The sequence below is a fragment of the Calidris pugnax genome, unplaced genomic scaffold, assembly GCF_001431845.1.
Source record: "Calidris pugnax isolate Ruff unplaced genomic scaffold, ASM143184v1 scaffold24, whole genome shotgun sequence".
Classification (NCBI taxonomy): domain Eukaryota; kingdom Metazoa; phylum Chordata; class Aves; order Charadriiformes; family Scolopacidae; genus Calidris; species Calidris pugnax.
In genome coordinates, this window is record NW_015090922.1 from 26,357,125 (window position 1) to 26,375,317 (window position 18,193).

Sequence of the window (18,193 nt, forward strand, 5' to 3'; positions counted from 1 at the left end):
TGTCTGTCCACACAGCTTTTAGCAGCTGACAGGGATTTTGTGGCTCATTTTGCAGAGTAGAACCTGCTCCAGGGATAAACGGCCCTTGCAGTGAGCAACTTTTCCTAATGTAAACTTTCCTTGCTACAAACCACAGTTTGTAGACTGTTACACATTTCATTTTACCCTTACATAGCCCACACAACGATAACTAATCATCATCCTCCTTATCATTATTTCTAACGTGATTGAAGACTTTGACTTTCAACCAGACCAGGATTTCTAAACTTTGATTTCTATTACTTTCCTTCTTCTCTTCAGTGTGCCCCTATCTTCTACAGAGTGAGGTGCCCAGACCAGTGCCGTAGTCCTCTGGAGGCTTTGACATTCTCAGCTAAGCTCAGTAATTATTTCTGTCTTACAACTGACATTCCCATTAATGAGGCTGCAAATGACATTTGCCCTTTCCTGCAACAGGATGAAGGCAATGAATCCCACTTTATTTGTAGTCCACTATAACCCTAGATTCTGGTTCTGGAATACTGTCATCTTAGCTGCTGTTTACCATCTGTATACATAAACCCAACTTTTGTACTTCCTCAAATGTAATTTGCAGCTGTCTTTTAACATATCCCATCTTATTGATTTCAGGCTATTCTTTTCAATCTATCAAGGGCATTTGGAATTCTAATCCTAATTGAAATTATGTTGACTGGCATATAAACTCCTGGCCTACCTCCTTTTTAAAGACAAATACCAAGATTGCCTTTTACTGATCCTCTGGGACTTCAAGCTTCCTCTAGGAGTTTTCAAAGAAGCTTGTTAATGGTTTGGAGATTGTTTTTCTTGGCTCCTGTGCACTCAGAAGAAATTTCGTCAGTCTAGCCTGACTTGAGTACATCTCACTTGCCTTAGGACCCTTTACCGTATTCATCTTTTGCTACCTTGTAGTGAATACTAAGAGCACTACATATATGGACACAATTTATCATTTTTAGAAAGACCAAAGGCAAAGAAAATAAGGAAGAAAAAAAATATTTCTGCCCTCTGCTCTCATTTCATTATTTTCTTATTCACCATCATCTTATTAGATAACACACATGCCTTCTGTCACCCATCCCGTACGTACAGCTTATCTCTGAACTCCTTTGCCCTTCAGTGGTCTTGCTGGCTCACTCAGGCTTTGCAGTACCCTTCCAGGCTCAACCTTACGAACAATTTTGTCCTTTCCTTTCCAAAATTCTTTGGGGCCATGGAAGAGTTGCTGACAGAGATATGTAGTCTGTTACTGTGTTTGCTCTTTTCTGCACCAAAAGAAGATGGTGCTGTACTATAAATATAGTCTTCTGGAGGGTATCAAAGATAATCTGCTGAAAATGAAACCTACAGAGTTTTTCCCACAGAAACTCACCTGTTGCCTCCTTGATTTTGTTTAGGTGAGTGGTTACCTGCCAGTTTCTCAGAAGAGGGACCAAGGCTGTTTCCCAATTACTTTTGCCCTTACCACCTTCCACTTACAGACTGCTAGCTTGTTCCATCAGCCTGTTTATGTGTATTTAGGAAACTGCAGCAGCACAACACACTCCTCAGTTTCTCATATGCAACAATTGCCGGCATAAAGCTCTCCAGACAGCTGTTTTGCAACTGTGACCTACCTCCTCCCCATCACCACATGCTTTTCCCATATTCCCTTTGCTTGCACTGATCCCCTTCCCTCCTCCACAGGGATACACTACCACATGGGAGTGTTAAACGACTCATCAAAATTACAGCCCGATGTTGGCAATTCCTCCCTTTATGTATCTTCCATTACAGTTGTGGAGGAGGGTCCTTGGAAAAGCATCTATGCAGGAACAGAGCTTTCCACTGCCTTCCAGCCCCCTGCTGAAGTCTGGGTGACAGCAGTCTTCCCATTTTCATGTCTAGTAGACTGAAGATCTTCCCTGAGTGAAGACTTCCCAAAAGCAGTGCAGACTACTTCACTGGCTCGTTTAATAAAATCAGGACAATTCCAGTTCCTGCTGTGGGAGGATGAGGCTATTTACTGAGTTACCTATAAAAATTCACAGTGGGCCAGGACTTGGAAAAGAAACAAAAGCATCAAACTGTTTTCTAGTGTCCACACCCTGCTGTGCTAGGAGTCAGCATAGCTGGGTATCATTTAGAGGTTCTTCCTAGCATTGTTCACTCCCATCTCTGCTCCCGAGTCGCTAAGATGCAAAAGTCTGGAGTGACTAACAGGGTGCTCTCCTGCAGGCAGTGGGGAGACTGACAGGAGTGGATTAGGGGACTAGAGCATCAAAGGAACATTTAGGCAAAGCCTTGACATGGTACAGGGTGCTGACAGTTTCACAGAGATTTTATAGAGCTGTCTACAAGTCAACATCAATCCAGCTGTGGCAGCGTGGTAGAGCCTGGGTTTCTAGCAAATTTCCATTTCCTTTATTTGTATCATTCCTCTCTATGCCTTTTTTTTTCCCCCTCAAAACTTCAAAAGGGCAAAGTTCCTCTGCTTGTGAGGACTTTAAGATATTAAGCTCTTAGTGAATACTTCTACAGAGCACACCTCCTCTTAAGAAAAAGACCAAGTTCTTCAGTCAAGGCCTGGGCTGTACTACAGCTTATAGCACAGATCACTGCTGGACACAAGCACGCAGTTGTACTCTCATTCACTCTGGTACACACCATATGCAATTTTTAGTTTCCAGCAAATACTCAGCTGTCTCAGCAGCCATCACTACCAGCGTGCCCTCAGTGTTTTGCCCTGCTGGCAGTAAGGCTTTTTGCTGCATTTATCCCATGGGACTACCTGCCCCTATTTCATGTCATCTGTGGACACAAGCACCTGTGCAGTTTTGCTTTAATTCACAGCAAAGATCACTGATAAGAAAGACTATTTGCATTTTCTGCAAAGTTCACCTTCACTCTCAAGGCTTCCTGTTTTTATTTATGCTGAACTCGCAGCCAGCCAAGCAGTCCATCCTTGGCATGCTCTCATGTCACAGTCTCCTTCTATACAAGGTCAACAATCTGAGTTTGGTCTTGCAGTTAGATAATCTTTCCTGAAGTATCCCAGCTGCTACACAGTCTTTGGATTCATTGGTGGGAATCCAAAGAAATGCCTCATCTCAATAGCTATCCCAAACTGTAATTTTATTTATTTATTTATTTAATATTTGCCCGGCTGAGCACTTGTCACTTGTACTTGACAGGTGGCATGTATGCTTTTATGGAAGGTGGACTGGGGGTTACTTACGCATGTAATTAATTTTCTGTCTGGGCATAATGCTTGGATACTAAGTTTCCTAAATATGTAAGTTGCAATCCAAGGCATACCAGTATAAAAATGGACCAGATTGAATCAAGTACAGGTCTTTGAACCAGTATAACTCTCTTTACTTATTACCTAATACTACCTAAGCTCTTAGTTTGTATGTAGACAGGTCTTTGAATGCAAGTAGATTTTTCTCATCACTTACTCTCATAAGGAATGTATCTCATGTTAGTCAATTATCCTATACTTTCTTAAACATATAGACTAGCGTCTGATATCTTTTAATTTATGGAAAAAGTGTAAAATGACAAACGCCCAGTATTTTTATTCAGACAAAATTCCCATAGCCCTGTATTCTGCTGCAGTGTGCTTTTATACTTCAAAAGTAAACTCAAAGGTATTTTTAGTTGTACACAAGGAAACAAGTAAAGCATCATGATTTTGTTCCGTTCCCAAGCATCATTACAGTGCTACAGTAAGGCTGGCTAAATATTATTGGTCCTACTTTCTCCCAACATATTAATCCTGTTGTTGGTATGCATTAAAAGCCCTAGCAGAGGATTTAACGATGAAGTCCCTGAAATACATAGCAATTTTGCCATTATCTTCAGTGGAAAAAAAAAGAACAGGCCTGCTCTAGTTGTGCCTGTGCTGCTTTTGTAAGTGCTTACACACTCTCTAGCAATTTTTACCCAAAGGTAATACTATAAAAACAAGTGTCATTAGTTCTAATTGAGACCCAGAGAAGTCTGTACAATATCACCACTTTACACTGCCTAGAAAACACTTACCTCAGATAAATGACCCTCTGCTCCAAATGAAATGTCTTCCATAACCTGTTAGAGATAAATTATTAAGTATACAGTAGATACATGCTATATAAACAGTAAGATTTCAAAAACCATATAGCACATTAAAAAGTTATATAAGCTGAACAATTACATCACTTCGCTTCACAAGCATGAAACATTTCAATTGCACTTATAATGGAGAAGTGGCAGCCACCCAATATTTAAAGCTAAATTTGAATACACTTTATTAAACCCTGCCTTTAGCTTCCCAATTAAAACCCTCAAGGAATACTGCTTGCAAAACTGAAGGACTAACTGTAGGTTGAAACAAACTTTTCTATCAGGCTCTTACAGATTTATAAACCATTCAAGAGTCTACAGAAAATTTTCTTTGGCATAAATACTGTAAGTGATTTTGGGCAGAAAAAAACAAAAGATCCCACTGATGTTCTGTATTGTTAACACGTGGTAACTATAGTCAGTTCCTCTTTAAAAACTTGCTTCATCTGTAAAGTCTATATGAATTAGCCCGCATTTCATTGATTGGCCGAAGAGCAAAGAAATTTGATGCTAACATTATTGGAAAGTCATTAATACTTATCACACATAACAGTATTGATAATCTTTAAATAAACTGAGAAAGGAATATTGCTTTGGTAGGGTAATACTTAATATCACAAGTAATATGTAAATAATAAAGTGCAAAATCATTACTCTGCCATAAGATCACTATTATTACTGAGTACTGTTTTCAGTAATCTGTCTGAAAAGAGGTTGCTTAGATTTCTTTTGCCTGTAATATTAAATTTCTAATTATATTTTTACTGCAAAATACATGTAAGCATTAAGCTCACTGAGATGCTACAATCTCAAGCTAAAGAGCTCGCATTTGTACAAGCAGATACTACACGACAGTGTCACACACAGCTAAGGGGCATCTCACTGCACAACCACGATGATCTGACCATTGTGTACAAGCCAGCAGCCTATTGCTACAGAAATGCTTTTCAGCTTGGATTAATACAAAAAAATACTCAAATGACTTTCACTGATGCTTAATGCTGACATTTAAAACAAAGATTAAATTTAAAGTTTCCAAATTATTTTTGAAGCTCTATAAATAAAACATTTAATTAAAACTCAAATGAGTGCACAGTTTATTTAGCTTTCTAAAGTCTTTTTCCTTTACACATTGCACATTTGCCTCCTGGACCACAGGCTCTGTCAACAAGTTAATAAGTCTGCTGACAGAGGCTTCTTGGTGCTTGCTATTGCTAAATGCTGAAAAACGTTGTGTCATATCTTGTGATGACTTCTTTTAAATAACAGGCACCACATTAAATATTTTTTCGTGATTGTCCACTTAGAATCACTTAGAATATTTTCATTAAAAAGGTCAATCAAATGAAGGGTTTGCACTTATAAAACATCTTTCCAACACCAGAGTGCTCTCCAAAAGACCCTGAAACATGATCCCAGATAGCAAAACTGAAGTATGCAGAGGTTGCTCTTACCCCTGCTCTCTCCTTATTTATGGTGAAAAAGCAAGAAATTATCTACAAAGAATCCAGATGGGATAAGTACCAAAAATGCTGACTTACAAAATGCAACACCACTGAATTTTGGTTTTTACCTTGTAACTTTAATCACCTCAATTTTCTTGAAATATAGTAGGTGTTTCTTTCCTTCATAGTGATTAAGAGGGAGCACTGCACAGCATGCCAGATAGCAGAAGAAGAAGAAGAAAAAAGTATAGGTCAGGATCCAAGCCTGCAGGTGCACACATACTCATGTTCATCAAGATACTTGGTGTTAGGGAGGTCCCAGCACACACACCTCTATTTTAGTTATAATTAGTGTTTCTGGTGTTATATAAAGGTTTTGCTTACACATACATTATTAACAAGCAAAAAATAAAGCAAGATATCATAAGGAGTGAGCAAGCAGGTGTTAATGTCTGAAGAGAAATGAAATGTTACTGTGTATTTTAGAAATCACCCAGATAGTATCGAACTATGTAGTAATGATCATAGTGACTTCCACCTCAGTCACATGTCACCTGGGCAAAATAATTTGCAGTCAGTTTAAAAGTAAGGAACATTTCTGGGATGAAAACTGGAGCCTGTCTTTAATTCCTGAGAGACTTAGGAGACAATCAAGCCCAGCTGATCATGAAAAGACAATCTAGAACTGTAATGATGGGGAACCCTAATTCCATCAAGATAGCTACCAGCTGGAAAGTACATGCTTATATGAAAATTCAAGACTTATCTCAAATTGTCCTGGATTGAGGACACAAATACATTAGACAACAAGCTAACTTTGCCATGACTGCGGCTAGTAATATTGTCTATAACTTTGCTTCAGCATTTTTAAAAAATAATATAATCTAATGAATTATCTGTAATTGAGAAGAGTACATCTTAATTTTTAAGTAACTGTACTTAAGAGTGTTCCACAGGATGATTTTTGCTGGCGTCACTTTATTAGTTTTGCCAAAAAAATTAGCAATGATATTTCAACAAGCTGAGCTGCCAAAGCATAAGATTGGCTTCCCTGGTTGTCAGTATTATAAAGGAAACCTGATTTACCAGATTATTTTGAAATGCCACGGTCTACCACATAAACAAACTGAGGGAAAAAAATCTATACTGTCTTAGAAAACACAGTTATGAAGACCATAAAGTAACTGTTGGCAGTTAATAAACCTGTACTCACGCAAGACAGTAAAATATCTGAACTTTCAAAGAATTTATATCTTACATATTTTATACCAGAACATGTCATATTTTATGATCTGGTGAGGTTATTTAATTAAAAATTAAAAACAGCCCCTCTGCAAAGCAGTATCTGAGGATCTAAGTGAAGGGGTTGTTTCATTTGTCTATTTTGCTTGTCTTATTATTGTTATGTTTCTTATTTGTTTCTTTGTTTTCTAATGAAACCCATACAGTAAGATACAGTTAGATGTAAGAAAGCTGTATTTATGTATACATCAGCAGAACCAATATCCACAGTTATACTTCACCAGATACAGCATGCTAAATAACTGGAGAGCTTCATTTCTAGCATTTCATCATAAAAGTCAATCAATCACCTGGGAATGAAAGGTACCTTCCAAAGCATGGATGCACATATACTATTATTATCCTTTGCTATACTGTTTTGAAGCTAGTAATTCAGTAACCTCTCAGTGCAAAGAATGCCACTTTCCTTTTGCTTCAGTGACTAACAGCGCTCTCTAGAAATTCCCCAACAGGGAACAGAGGTGATGCAGCTGAAGAGAACAGTCATTCTAAAAACACGTCAACCGTATCAAGCTACTCCTCTCACAGGAACACCACAGCCTTGTTAAATTATATCAAGCCAAGTATTTTGACAAGTAGGTGCTTTTCTATTAGGTAGAGATAAATGGCTACACTTGGTGATAAATGGCTACAAAAGGGTTCCCTACTAATGGACAACAGAAGCTTTTCCATGAAAGTCACATGAATGGCCAAATTTAGAGACTAAAAGACACACCACTATTTTATTTAATTTTTTTGCCCCAAGCTTGAAATTATTTTTAAATAAAAAAAATACAATACCATACAAAAGAGCAGTTAATGCTACAGAGTTGGCTTACCTTTCAACTCAGTCCACTTACGAATTAAGACATATTCTCTCCTGTACTTCAACATGTTAAAAACTGGAAGTTAGCATCTTTTGTAAGTATGTATGAGAGTTTTTATTTGTTTTTTATATTCTGCCTTGTGGTGAATTACTAGATGTCAGGGAATGTTATGCTATAGCTCTTCTTTAAAAGTTTAGATACTGTCTGTCACTCCTACTGAGATCCTACCGTCTTTATTAACTAAAGTGTACTTGTTTGGGTAAAACTTTTATACCCCACAACAAGGAAAACATCCCAGCTCCTGAAAGTATAAAAGCAAGCTGACTAACCTCATTCCAGAACCTAGAATGCAGTCTATATGCTGGGATATTTTTATAGTTGCAATCATCACTGATGTATAACTTTGCCTCAATGGAGGCAGAACTGAAACAGAAGAAGGCTAGTTTAGTAAGCTGTGATTAAACACTGCTGTGTTGCTCAACTCCTAAAAGTTAGAAAACAAATTAACATTCTCATATTAACAAAAGTAGATCTTCTTTTTCTTTCAAGTGTGTCAGTCTAGGAGAGCTGCCAGAACAGATGCAGAAATATCTCCAGAGGTCCATTACTGATGGGCATTTTTCACATTTATATTTGCACATCAGCTTCTAAATGGATTTTGGCACATTCTCAAAGCCTAGTTTATTCAAGGTACCAGAATAGGCCAGATTCCCAGCAAAGGCATTTATACCACAAAGTTTAAGCACCTACATGAAGAGCTGAATTTAGGTGGATAGCCTCCCTAAATTCCCTCTATTGCTGATAGAGACAGAGAGGAAATTATCAAAATGCAAGTTGAAATGGAGGAGCTTAATGGAAGCACTGCAAATATGCTTTCCTCTTCCATTAAACCTATGGGCAACTTGTCCCTCCGAGTCCTGCACCCTCTCTCTCCAGAACCACAAGTCACCACATGTCACTTGCCTAGATGTCATTCTAGGATAGCAATCCTGATTTCTAGGGAAACTATCTGGATTTGCAGGGGTGAAATAGCTGATCATCTACAGCACAAATCTCAAAATGCTACAGAAACAGTCACAAAACTCCAAACCCTCCAGAGCTTCTCAGCTGCTCTTTTGAAAGGGGAGCGCAGCTTTCCATAACCAACAGAGTTTTAGCAGACTTTAGCAGACTCATCAGGAATATGATGGGGAGGGGATGAAAGGAAAAAAAAAAAAAAAATCAAAAGCCACAGCTGACTATTTCCAAGTTTTCTCTCTGTGGAGTCAGCCCATAAAGTATTTTCCCTAGGAAAAGGCTACAAGTACTACTGAAGCCCAAATTAAAAGCAGAACTTTATTAACAAGAGGAGATTTTACAGTAAGGGAAGGGTCTGCTTTCCACTAAGTCTCAGCCAGTATAAATGCAAAATTAGGCATCAGTTTTCAACACAATGGCTCTTAAAATCAGGTGTGATTAAGCACACTTTTAATTTTTGTCAACCAAATTCCAAGGTAATAAAACTTTGGCAGTGCAGTTAAAGGATTATAAGGTAGCTGTATACTTTTAAGCAAGGACAGAGCAGAACACAAAAACCTAAAAAGAAATTTGTCAAACCCTTTAAGCCTCATGACTGCTTCCTCCTTTCAATATTTGTTGGACGCTGGAAGCCTAAGAGCGTCTGAGCTAGGAAGCCTTTGACCATTTCACTAGGGGAGGAAAACTTACTTTCTCCCTATATCAGCTAATGTTGATCCAGGCTAACAAGTCAGCAGAACTAACGCAGAGTGAAACTCAGCAGTGAGATGAGGAACAGCTCATTGATGTTAAATACTTAAATGTTATTCTTTAAATCCTGATGTACATTCCGTATTCATTGCCTGAATAATTTCCACATTTTAAAAAGACTGATGGTGAAAAGATAAACGGTTGAAGGGCTTCTGAGAAGCTAATAAGCTATTTTATTCATGTCCCAGTTCATACTTAACCTGCCCTGCTGACCCGTCACCCAGATTCAACTCCTCCTCTCAAAGAGAAAACCAGCAGTATTACTTGAAATGCAGCTGTAGAATATTTCCAATACCTCTTTTATCTCGCTGTGTTTGGGGCAGGGAAAAGTGCCCCACTCCGTGCCCTTTGGAAAGTGACCTTCTTTTCTTTTTTCAGAATCAGATGGGCCATCAGCAGTCATCTCCATCTCTTCCATTTGGTTCTCTTCTTCCTCAAAAAGACAGCAACTGGTTTCTTTCAGTTGAAATCCTCGGATCAACAGCTGACAGGCCTCCAAGTCAGCTTCCCACACTCTTTGGAGCAGCTGGCTCCCACAGCTGAAATAAAAGCCAAAAGAAAATAAAACCACAGTTCGGGGAGAATAGTTACTATTTCAAGTAACTTCTGGGGTGACTGATTATTATTAGATAGGAAAATAGAAACAAAGGAAAAAACAACAGCAGCTCAAATACTCAGATAACACAAGCTATTTCGAACTCAAAAGCAGTAAAATTATGGCCCTATTACAAAGCTGATGCCGTAAAAAGTCTTTGGGCTAAGATGTTGCTTCCAACTGTATGTCCACTGGCTGCATGTGACCTTCTCCTGACAGGACCCAAGTTCAGGGGTCTTGAGATAACAATCAGAGCTTGCCTCATGCTATCGGACATACAGGCCTGTCATCCCAAAAGGAGTCATGTGGTTTTCCTGAATTTCATGTAGAAGATCATGTATGAGTAATCATACTATTTACTGCACTAAATCAGCTCTAATTCTTGGAAAATAAGCACACTAAATTTATTGTTAGACTGAAACGTACTTGCTTCAACTCTGGCAAATCAAATTAGTTTAAACTATACACTTTTCCTTTCCTTCAGTCTTACACTTCTGAGTGTTGTCCTTACCTCTCACTAAAGTGGTTTGGGTTTTTCTACTTTGTTATCCCACCAACCAAAAGTATTAGGAAATTCGAAATACCAAACTTCACACTTTTAATCCACTGATCACCTCTCAAAGATGTCCAGTTACAATACTGCACCCAGCAGACACATAGATGCATCCGATAGATATTTTCACCTGAAGGAAATGGGAATTCTAGGCATAGATAGTTTTTCAGAACAAGATACTGAATACTAACATCACATTGCTCATAAGAGATGTGGTCACATCTCCATTTCATACATGTTGTCTCTAAGGAACAAAAAGACCAGGTTCCCTGCTAAAATACAGGAGGTCAGTGGCAGAGTCTGGGATAGGACTCAGAAGCATGGATTCCCATGGCAATACACACTTCCAAGACAGATTTGAATGCAAATATCTAATAACCACAATGGTTTTTTTCATAGTGGTCTTCAAATCATATCATTTTCTGTATAATAGTAAGCAATTAGAAGTGACTAAAAGAAGGAAAATAACTATTTGATTTTAACTTTTCTGACTAAATTAAATACCAGCTTATCTTTTATTCTAAATGAAGGATAAAAGAGCTGCACTGCTCACAATGAATTCATTAATCTAACAAAGGTACGTTTTTAACACTACAAACTCTGTAACATGACAAACTGTAGAATTCACACAACAATATTTTGAGACTGAGAGAAAAATTAAGCTCCAGAAGCTGAGCTACTTAATCTGTGCTTAGAGTCAGTATATATGTTTAGCAAAGGCAATATTCAGCATGAAGTCCACAAATTGGTCTCCCGCAAGGAGCTCAGAGTATCACTAATTAGAAAGGCAAAAATCTTCACTGGATTACACTTATGTGTTCCATCCAGGTAGCATTTCGCTTACCAAGCCAGAAAAATAAAATAATCCCCACTGTTTCTCTACTTGTCAGTCACATCATCATGGTTACACAGTCAAAACATTTCCCCGCAGACACACATAAGTCTATTTTACTCTCTTTTTTAAAAAGTTTTTTTGCAGCTATATACAGCTTAGAAAATGCACTAGAAACCCAAATCATAATTTCCAGTGGATAGCTTGTTTTGGCTATTCAATTTAATGACGAACTCTATTCACAAAACTAGGGCAGAGATAGTGATGTATGTAGTACTCACGGTGGAGAAGACGAATAGCATATATGAAAGTACAGCGTAACAGTGCCTGGGCTGCTGCTATTCCACCATGACTCAGCTTGTCAGTCAACATGCTTTTGATTGCATCTTTTAGACCCATTTTAGTAATCAACAGTTATTGAGCATACCGCCAATAGCTTGCTATTATTTTAAGCACAACTTTTTTTTATCATTGTATCTGTAAAACTCTGATACAACTTGAGCTAAGATACTAAGATGTTCTACTGAACTTTTCAACTGAAATCAGTGAATGCACATATACTTGGATATTCTGAACATACCTAAGCCCAAGGTTATTCTGTATTTTGAAATTCAGTGCTTAGAATCATTTTTCAAACACAATTTTAAGATGAAAATTATTTGAAAGCTGCTAATAGCTGTCACAGAAACACATACCAAATAATTATTAAAAATTATGTTGTCCCCAGCACACAAAAATCTTTAGCTTTCACATCAGGTGTAAAATCAAGCTCAGTTGAATTTCAGAGTTTAGTTTATTCATATTCAATCCACACTAAAAGTGCATTTGTAGCCTCCAAGAAGCCAAAAGCGTGTGGATGCCTGTACTAAAAACGAGGAGTTTTTTCACATATGTAACTTTTCAAAATGATGGAATGAGACTGGATCAGATTTTACATTATTCCTATACTTATAAATACTTTATGACGTATCAATCTCTAGGGTTATACACCTATCTATATGTTACTATCAAACTGGTATATGTGGAAAGTTCAATGGAGGTGCCAGCAACAATTTGCTGGAATCCACAACAAATCCCAACTCATCAACCATTTATATAGACTCAGAAACAACAAAGCACACCTCAATCGCTTACTAATCTGGGAAATTCCAAGTAGCAGAGCTCTTATAAGTCCAAATTGCCAGGCTTTGTACAAACACCAAACAGATTATGCTGACTCCCCTTTTATCAGAAAGACTTTAACATTTAAAACAAGCAACAAGAGCTAGGATACAGACGAGGATGTTCAAAGAAACACTGAGACAGCAATGGACTGAACATGGCACTTTAGTTACAGTACAAAAGTTGACTTGTAACGAATTGATCAGCATTCACTGTCAAGCACACTGAGATATCGCAGGGAATGAGAATTTTAAGGACTTGCAGAACACCAATGAAATATATCAATGGATATCTAAGATCTCCATCCCTCCATAAAGGAATCACAACAGAAAGGCAAAAGATGCTACCATAAAAACAATGGTTAAGCGACTGATACCAATGTGGTTTAACAGCTGTAGATGGAAATCAGTCTTTTGATATTAAAAAAAAAATAGTCTGAGTAAATGATTGTGAGCAGCCTTGACACTGAAGGTCAGCAATGTTTGATGTGACAGGACAGAGGGAACCAGCGGAGAAAATCAAAGTGAAATGATCAGAAACTCAGAATTAAAATTCTTAAAAAAAAAAAAAAAAAAAAAAAAAAAAAAAAAAAAAAAAAAAAAAAAAAAAAAAAAAAAAAAAAAAAAAAAAGTAAAGCAAAAAGAAAGAGAACAGTCATTGCAGTGGCAACAGCATTTTGAATGGATGAGAGTAGGGCAAGACTGCTTTTGTCAAGTCACGGCCAGGGAAATGGATATTGAAGTAAGTGAGATGCAATACTCAATCCAAGTAATTTTTTAGCTGGATGCATAGCTGGGACAGGTCTTATCTCAAGGATACTATGCAGAAAGAATCTATAAAAACAAGTCTCACTTGACTTGAAGAATGGCTGAGACATCCACAGCAAACAAAAGGACGCAGCAGAGAGAATTCTGGATTAGGTCAAGTTGATGATGATGAAAGAGCTGTCAGAGAAACAGCTATTTATGGACAGGAGGAAATGAATGTGGAACAGAGAGGTTTATCCTTGAGTTCTTTTCATAAAGTGGCAATTGAAATTGTAATTGCAGATGCCTTTACCAACTCTCAAGTAGTTTCCTGTGAAACAACACTGGAGACGGGAGGGTATAAAGAAACTAGAGGATATCTTCAATCTACATGTGACGTTGGGTGAAATTCATGTTGAGAGTCATATCCAGCAAGGATTCTCTCCCTATTCCTTGAACTCCAAAGAAAATTGCTTTTCCGCCTTTTTACAAGATTCCTAGAGATATCAATGGGGACTATCTATGAGGCCCTCAGCACAACATTATTCTAAAGCTATTTATAGTGCTAACTGGAACTACGAGAACACCACTTTCCTATTGAGCGCTCTGCAGACATACAAAAGGCACATTCAGTTCCTAAACATTATAGCCTAAATGAAAACATGTCTGTGTAAAAATAGCCAAAAGATTTTATATTAAACCCTACTTAAACAAAACAAACTCCCCCCAAAATCTCCTCAAAAGAAAATCGTAATCAACAGGGGGAGATAAATCTCATCTTCTCTAGTTTTTAGGAATGTCCCTTGGTGAGTGAATTGGTAAGAATGGTTTATAACACCCTGAGGTCAACACTGTGTGTTGATAGAAGTTGTTGCCTATTTTAAGGGAAAACCCTGTAAGAAACCACATCTTGAAAGCCGAGGGAGTGAGACTGAAGCTAAAAGTAGTAAGACATCCATTTAGAAACTGCATAAATGAAAGCTAACTTATGAAGGGAAATGACCATCACTGAGAAGAAATACTCCAACAACTTCCTTCTAATAGGTGAGCCACGCCAAGGTGCACATACAAGAAAGCATGTACTTACCTTTTCCCAGTAGCTGGCATATACATTAACTCTGTGTTCACTGACCCTAAAGGCAGTTTTCTCTGGCAAGAAAGCAAATGAAATGCAACAAAAATATTCTGGCAGAAACGACAGGGATTTTCATTACAACAATTAAAATGATCGGAAAGTTTTGAGGCTTGCAGAAAATGGCAATGCGAGTCAAAAGACTTTGCTCTACATCCCTGGTCTTTGTTGATTTGTTGTACAAACTAGGGAACGTTTTTCTATGTTTTGGTCACTTCTATTTATATTTTGCACCACAGGGAAGGGACTAGCTCTTCCTACTCTACATTTAGTTATGTCTTTGTTGCCTTTTCTTAAGGCAACAGCCATACAGTGAACAAAGGAGGCAAGCAAAAGAAAGTATGGAGTAATAATACTTAGAGAAAGGCAGGAAATCATATGACTCTACTGTTAGCAGAAATCCACCCCTCTGATTTGGTTTATCGTATTAATTCACTGTCATGCATTAATGGGCCTTCTTATATTTAACAAGTATTTACTACTTCAGGAATATGCTTTGCTCCTGTCCTTCAAAAAGAAGGTTTCCAGCCTGATCTGTTCTTAATCCTTAACCTTAGCTGTTCTATTTTAAGATGCCTACAACCAATCTGTTGAACAAACCAAGGACTACAATGTTCCTATCAATGGGTCAAACGAGGTTCTAAGGAGATGGAGGCAAATAACCCTGTTTTCCCTGCCTGCCTGGTGTGCGCTGGCAGACTGATAAGGAAAAAAGTACAACTAGGGCTCATCAGACCACAGCTCTCTGCTGAAGAACATAAAAGACAGAACAAAGAAGGTGCAGGAAAAGGGACAAAGAAAACCCTGACTCTGCTTGAGCACCAACATTTTTTTTTTTTTCTTCGACTTGCACACTAGACAATCACCTTTTTTAAACATCTGAAATAAAAACTTTTTGGTTTTTTCTTCCTGCAAGTCTCCCTAATCCTATAAACCCCTTCATATAACCTCAATTTCACAATTCAATTCCTTGCATTGTGTCTTTTCTCTCCAATCTCCTCAGGAGGCAAAAATCCCATGAATTGACTTCATGTTGTTCTCATCATGTGGTTGTCCCCCAGTGTGTGAGACATTCTTTCTACTCTCTTATTTCAAAGCTCACTAACAACACTTGTTTGCTGTTCAGCACTATTACTGCACTTCTCCATGTGAAAACAAGACTTGTTGCTAGAAGGTCAGGAGACTTCACACACCCTTGTCAGATGACAACCTGCTCTAACACCTATATTGGAGACCAGCTAGAACTCCTAGGCAAAGTCTGAGGCTTGCAATACTTTTCTCAGGCACAATTGGTTTCTCTGACTTTGCTTTCTCCCTTACAAAACATACAACAGTATCTAGAAAACAAGAAGTAGTTGACCCTCTTTAAATGTGGTGCTTGACCTACTGGAGAATACAAGAACCACAAGAGCCCAAGAATGCAATCCTCACGATCCTCATCTAAATTCTAGACCCCTGCATTTTTGACATGTAAATATTTTACTCTGGGCTGACTTTGTAACAAAACCAGTTTGGAAGGAAAAATGCCACGCTGGAACACCACTACTGAAATGCTGCACAACCTCCCTCAGAGTGGTGCTGCCTGCAGCATGTACCTTGCTGCTTTCACATCTCTCCTTGGCCCTCTGAACTTTCGCTCCAGGGACAGTGTATTTCTGCAGGGACAACTTCCACAGGTCTTTATAATCTTTTCAGTTGAAAACAGAACTCTTTCCATCCTTGCCTCTGTCCTCCCCTCTGCCCTGTGCTGTCATCTAGCAGGTAAAGCTGCCATTTTATTACTTCTGATAGTTCCAAGTCACATCTTTAAATGGAGATCCTATGAAAGATTGTGCACAGAATAAGCATATGCTGCACTATTAAATTAACTAGCTGAGAACATCGAAATTACATGGTATGTTTATAATATGTTCTATTTGCAAGCCATTTTAATTGTGTTGTTTTATCCTCATGTGTAGGACTTCACAGTATGTGAAGGTGGATGTATGTGTGTGAAGACATACATATATGAATGAAATAAGCCTTGTATAAATACTTTTCTTTTAACATAGTGGTAGGGACTTTGAAGAAAAATCAACGTACCATATAACTATCATATATTTCACAGTGCTACAAAATGAGGGACAGAGTTTTCCAATGTGTGTACCAAATTGTCAAAGCAAGGTAAACAAAGGGGACCTGTGAGTGTAGGTGGTTTCTGACTTCAGATTTGTAGCTGACTGATTTCTATCAGCAGCTGAGATACATTATTGAGAATACAGCCATTAGAGCAGAAGGCAAGACAAATCGAGCATTAGGAGGGAGGGCTGGAAGAAAATCACTGCCCTGGACCAATCGCAAGTGGGACCAGTGTGTCAGATCTCCTTCCAGAATTCCATTTTTCTCTCTCATTGCATAGATTTTGATTTAACGAAGCACTACGTTTTACAGCAATAACTGTAAGTAAACAAAGTGATGAACCAAATATAAGTTGTATCCCCTCCCATAAATTCCACTCTCTCACACACACAAAGAAAATCTAAATTATATATAATTCATCAGAATTTTTCTCACATGAAGATTCATTGCATTCTCACATTAATGCTTTAAATCAGTTTTGGGCATTTTGTACATATGCATAAGCTTACACTACCAATTCTATAAATTGTATAATTAAGAAAAAATGGTTAAACACATTCTATATGGATAGATTCTAAGATTCCTAAGGAATTTTCTCAGACCTTTCAAATGCTATTAACTTGAACTGACTTCATAAAATTTTTCTTAAAAAACTTCTCCCATTAAGACATTCAGAATTTTTCATAAGAGCCTAATAACAACAAATGAGAAATAATATTAATGTAAAAATAAATATCCCCTCACACTAAAGCATTACCTGCAGTATCCAGGATACTGAAGGAGTAGAATCTAAACTGAAATTTAAAAACAATCTGCTTTAAAATCATGACATCTTTCCCTTGCCCATAGGAAAAAAACCCTGATATCAGCATCTTAAGGACGGAACTAACACCTTGTACTTCACATGAAATGTACATATTTTATATCTTCTTTTTCTTTTTTAAAAGACCTGTTCAAAACAAGGAGGAAGAAAAATTTTTCTAGTGCTTAAAACCAATAATGGATATTTGATTAATGTTATTAAAAAACAAGATACCACACAATACTGAACAGTATTTTTGTCATTTTCTCTTCAATCCTCCAGCCATTTATTTTACCTGGCACAAAACTTTAATGATGGCCTGTCATCTTTCTATCAATATTCAATGTCACTGTGTTATACTTAAATTATCTCCACTGGAAACACGAAATGATAGACTGCTGCAACTGATGGTTTTCACTTTGATTCTTAATATAAGGTGGATGAGGGAACGGAACTGACATGTTGAATGCAGGAAATTAAGTAATTTACACGGGAAGGCATCTTGTAGTAAGAATTTACTACTCAATTTGCCCCTACATGTACTGTACAGTTTAATTTTACTATATTACCTAATCTATAATGTAAAAATTTACTATCTACTTTCAGGGCTATTTATTTCTCTTTAAAAAAAAAAGGAATAGAGTAATGGTCCTCTGCCCCTACCTCCACTGAAACATCTATTACAAATAATCTGTTCTAAGAGTAAAAAGCTTAACTATGATAGATGAGGAGTAAGCTACCAGGGAATTCTTCTTATTAAGCAGTCCACATAAAGCCAGCTTCTCAACCCTAGTTTATCATTTACCTCATTCATAATCTGATAAAGCACC

The 18,193-nt window shown here is 37.6% G+C and overlaps 1 protein-coding gene across 1 annotated transcript in view; it reads right to left on the bottom strand.

Annotated features, from left to right (window-relative positions):
- Positions 1-18,193, bottom strand: part of LOC106893345 (disrupted in schizophrenia 1 protein-like) — a 46,586-nt gene that overhangs the window by 17,143 nt on the left and 11,250 nt on the right. Inside the window, exons 2-3 of the mRNA XM_014951248.1 lie at positions 9,720-9,963; positions 4,045-4,089 (exon numbers count right to left, since the gene is read on the bottom strand). Of these exons, the coding sequence (XP_014806734.1) occupies positions 4,045-4,089; positions 9,720-9,963 (289 nt within the window). The remainder of the gene's footprint in view (positions 1-4,044; positions 4,090-9,719; positions 9,964-18,193) is intronic.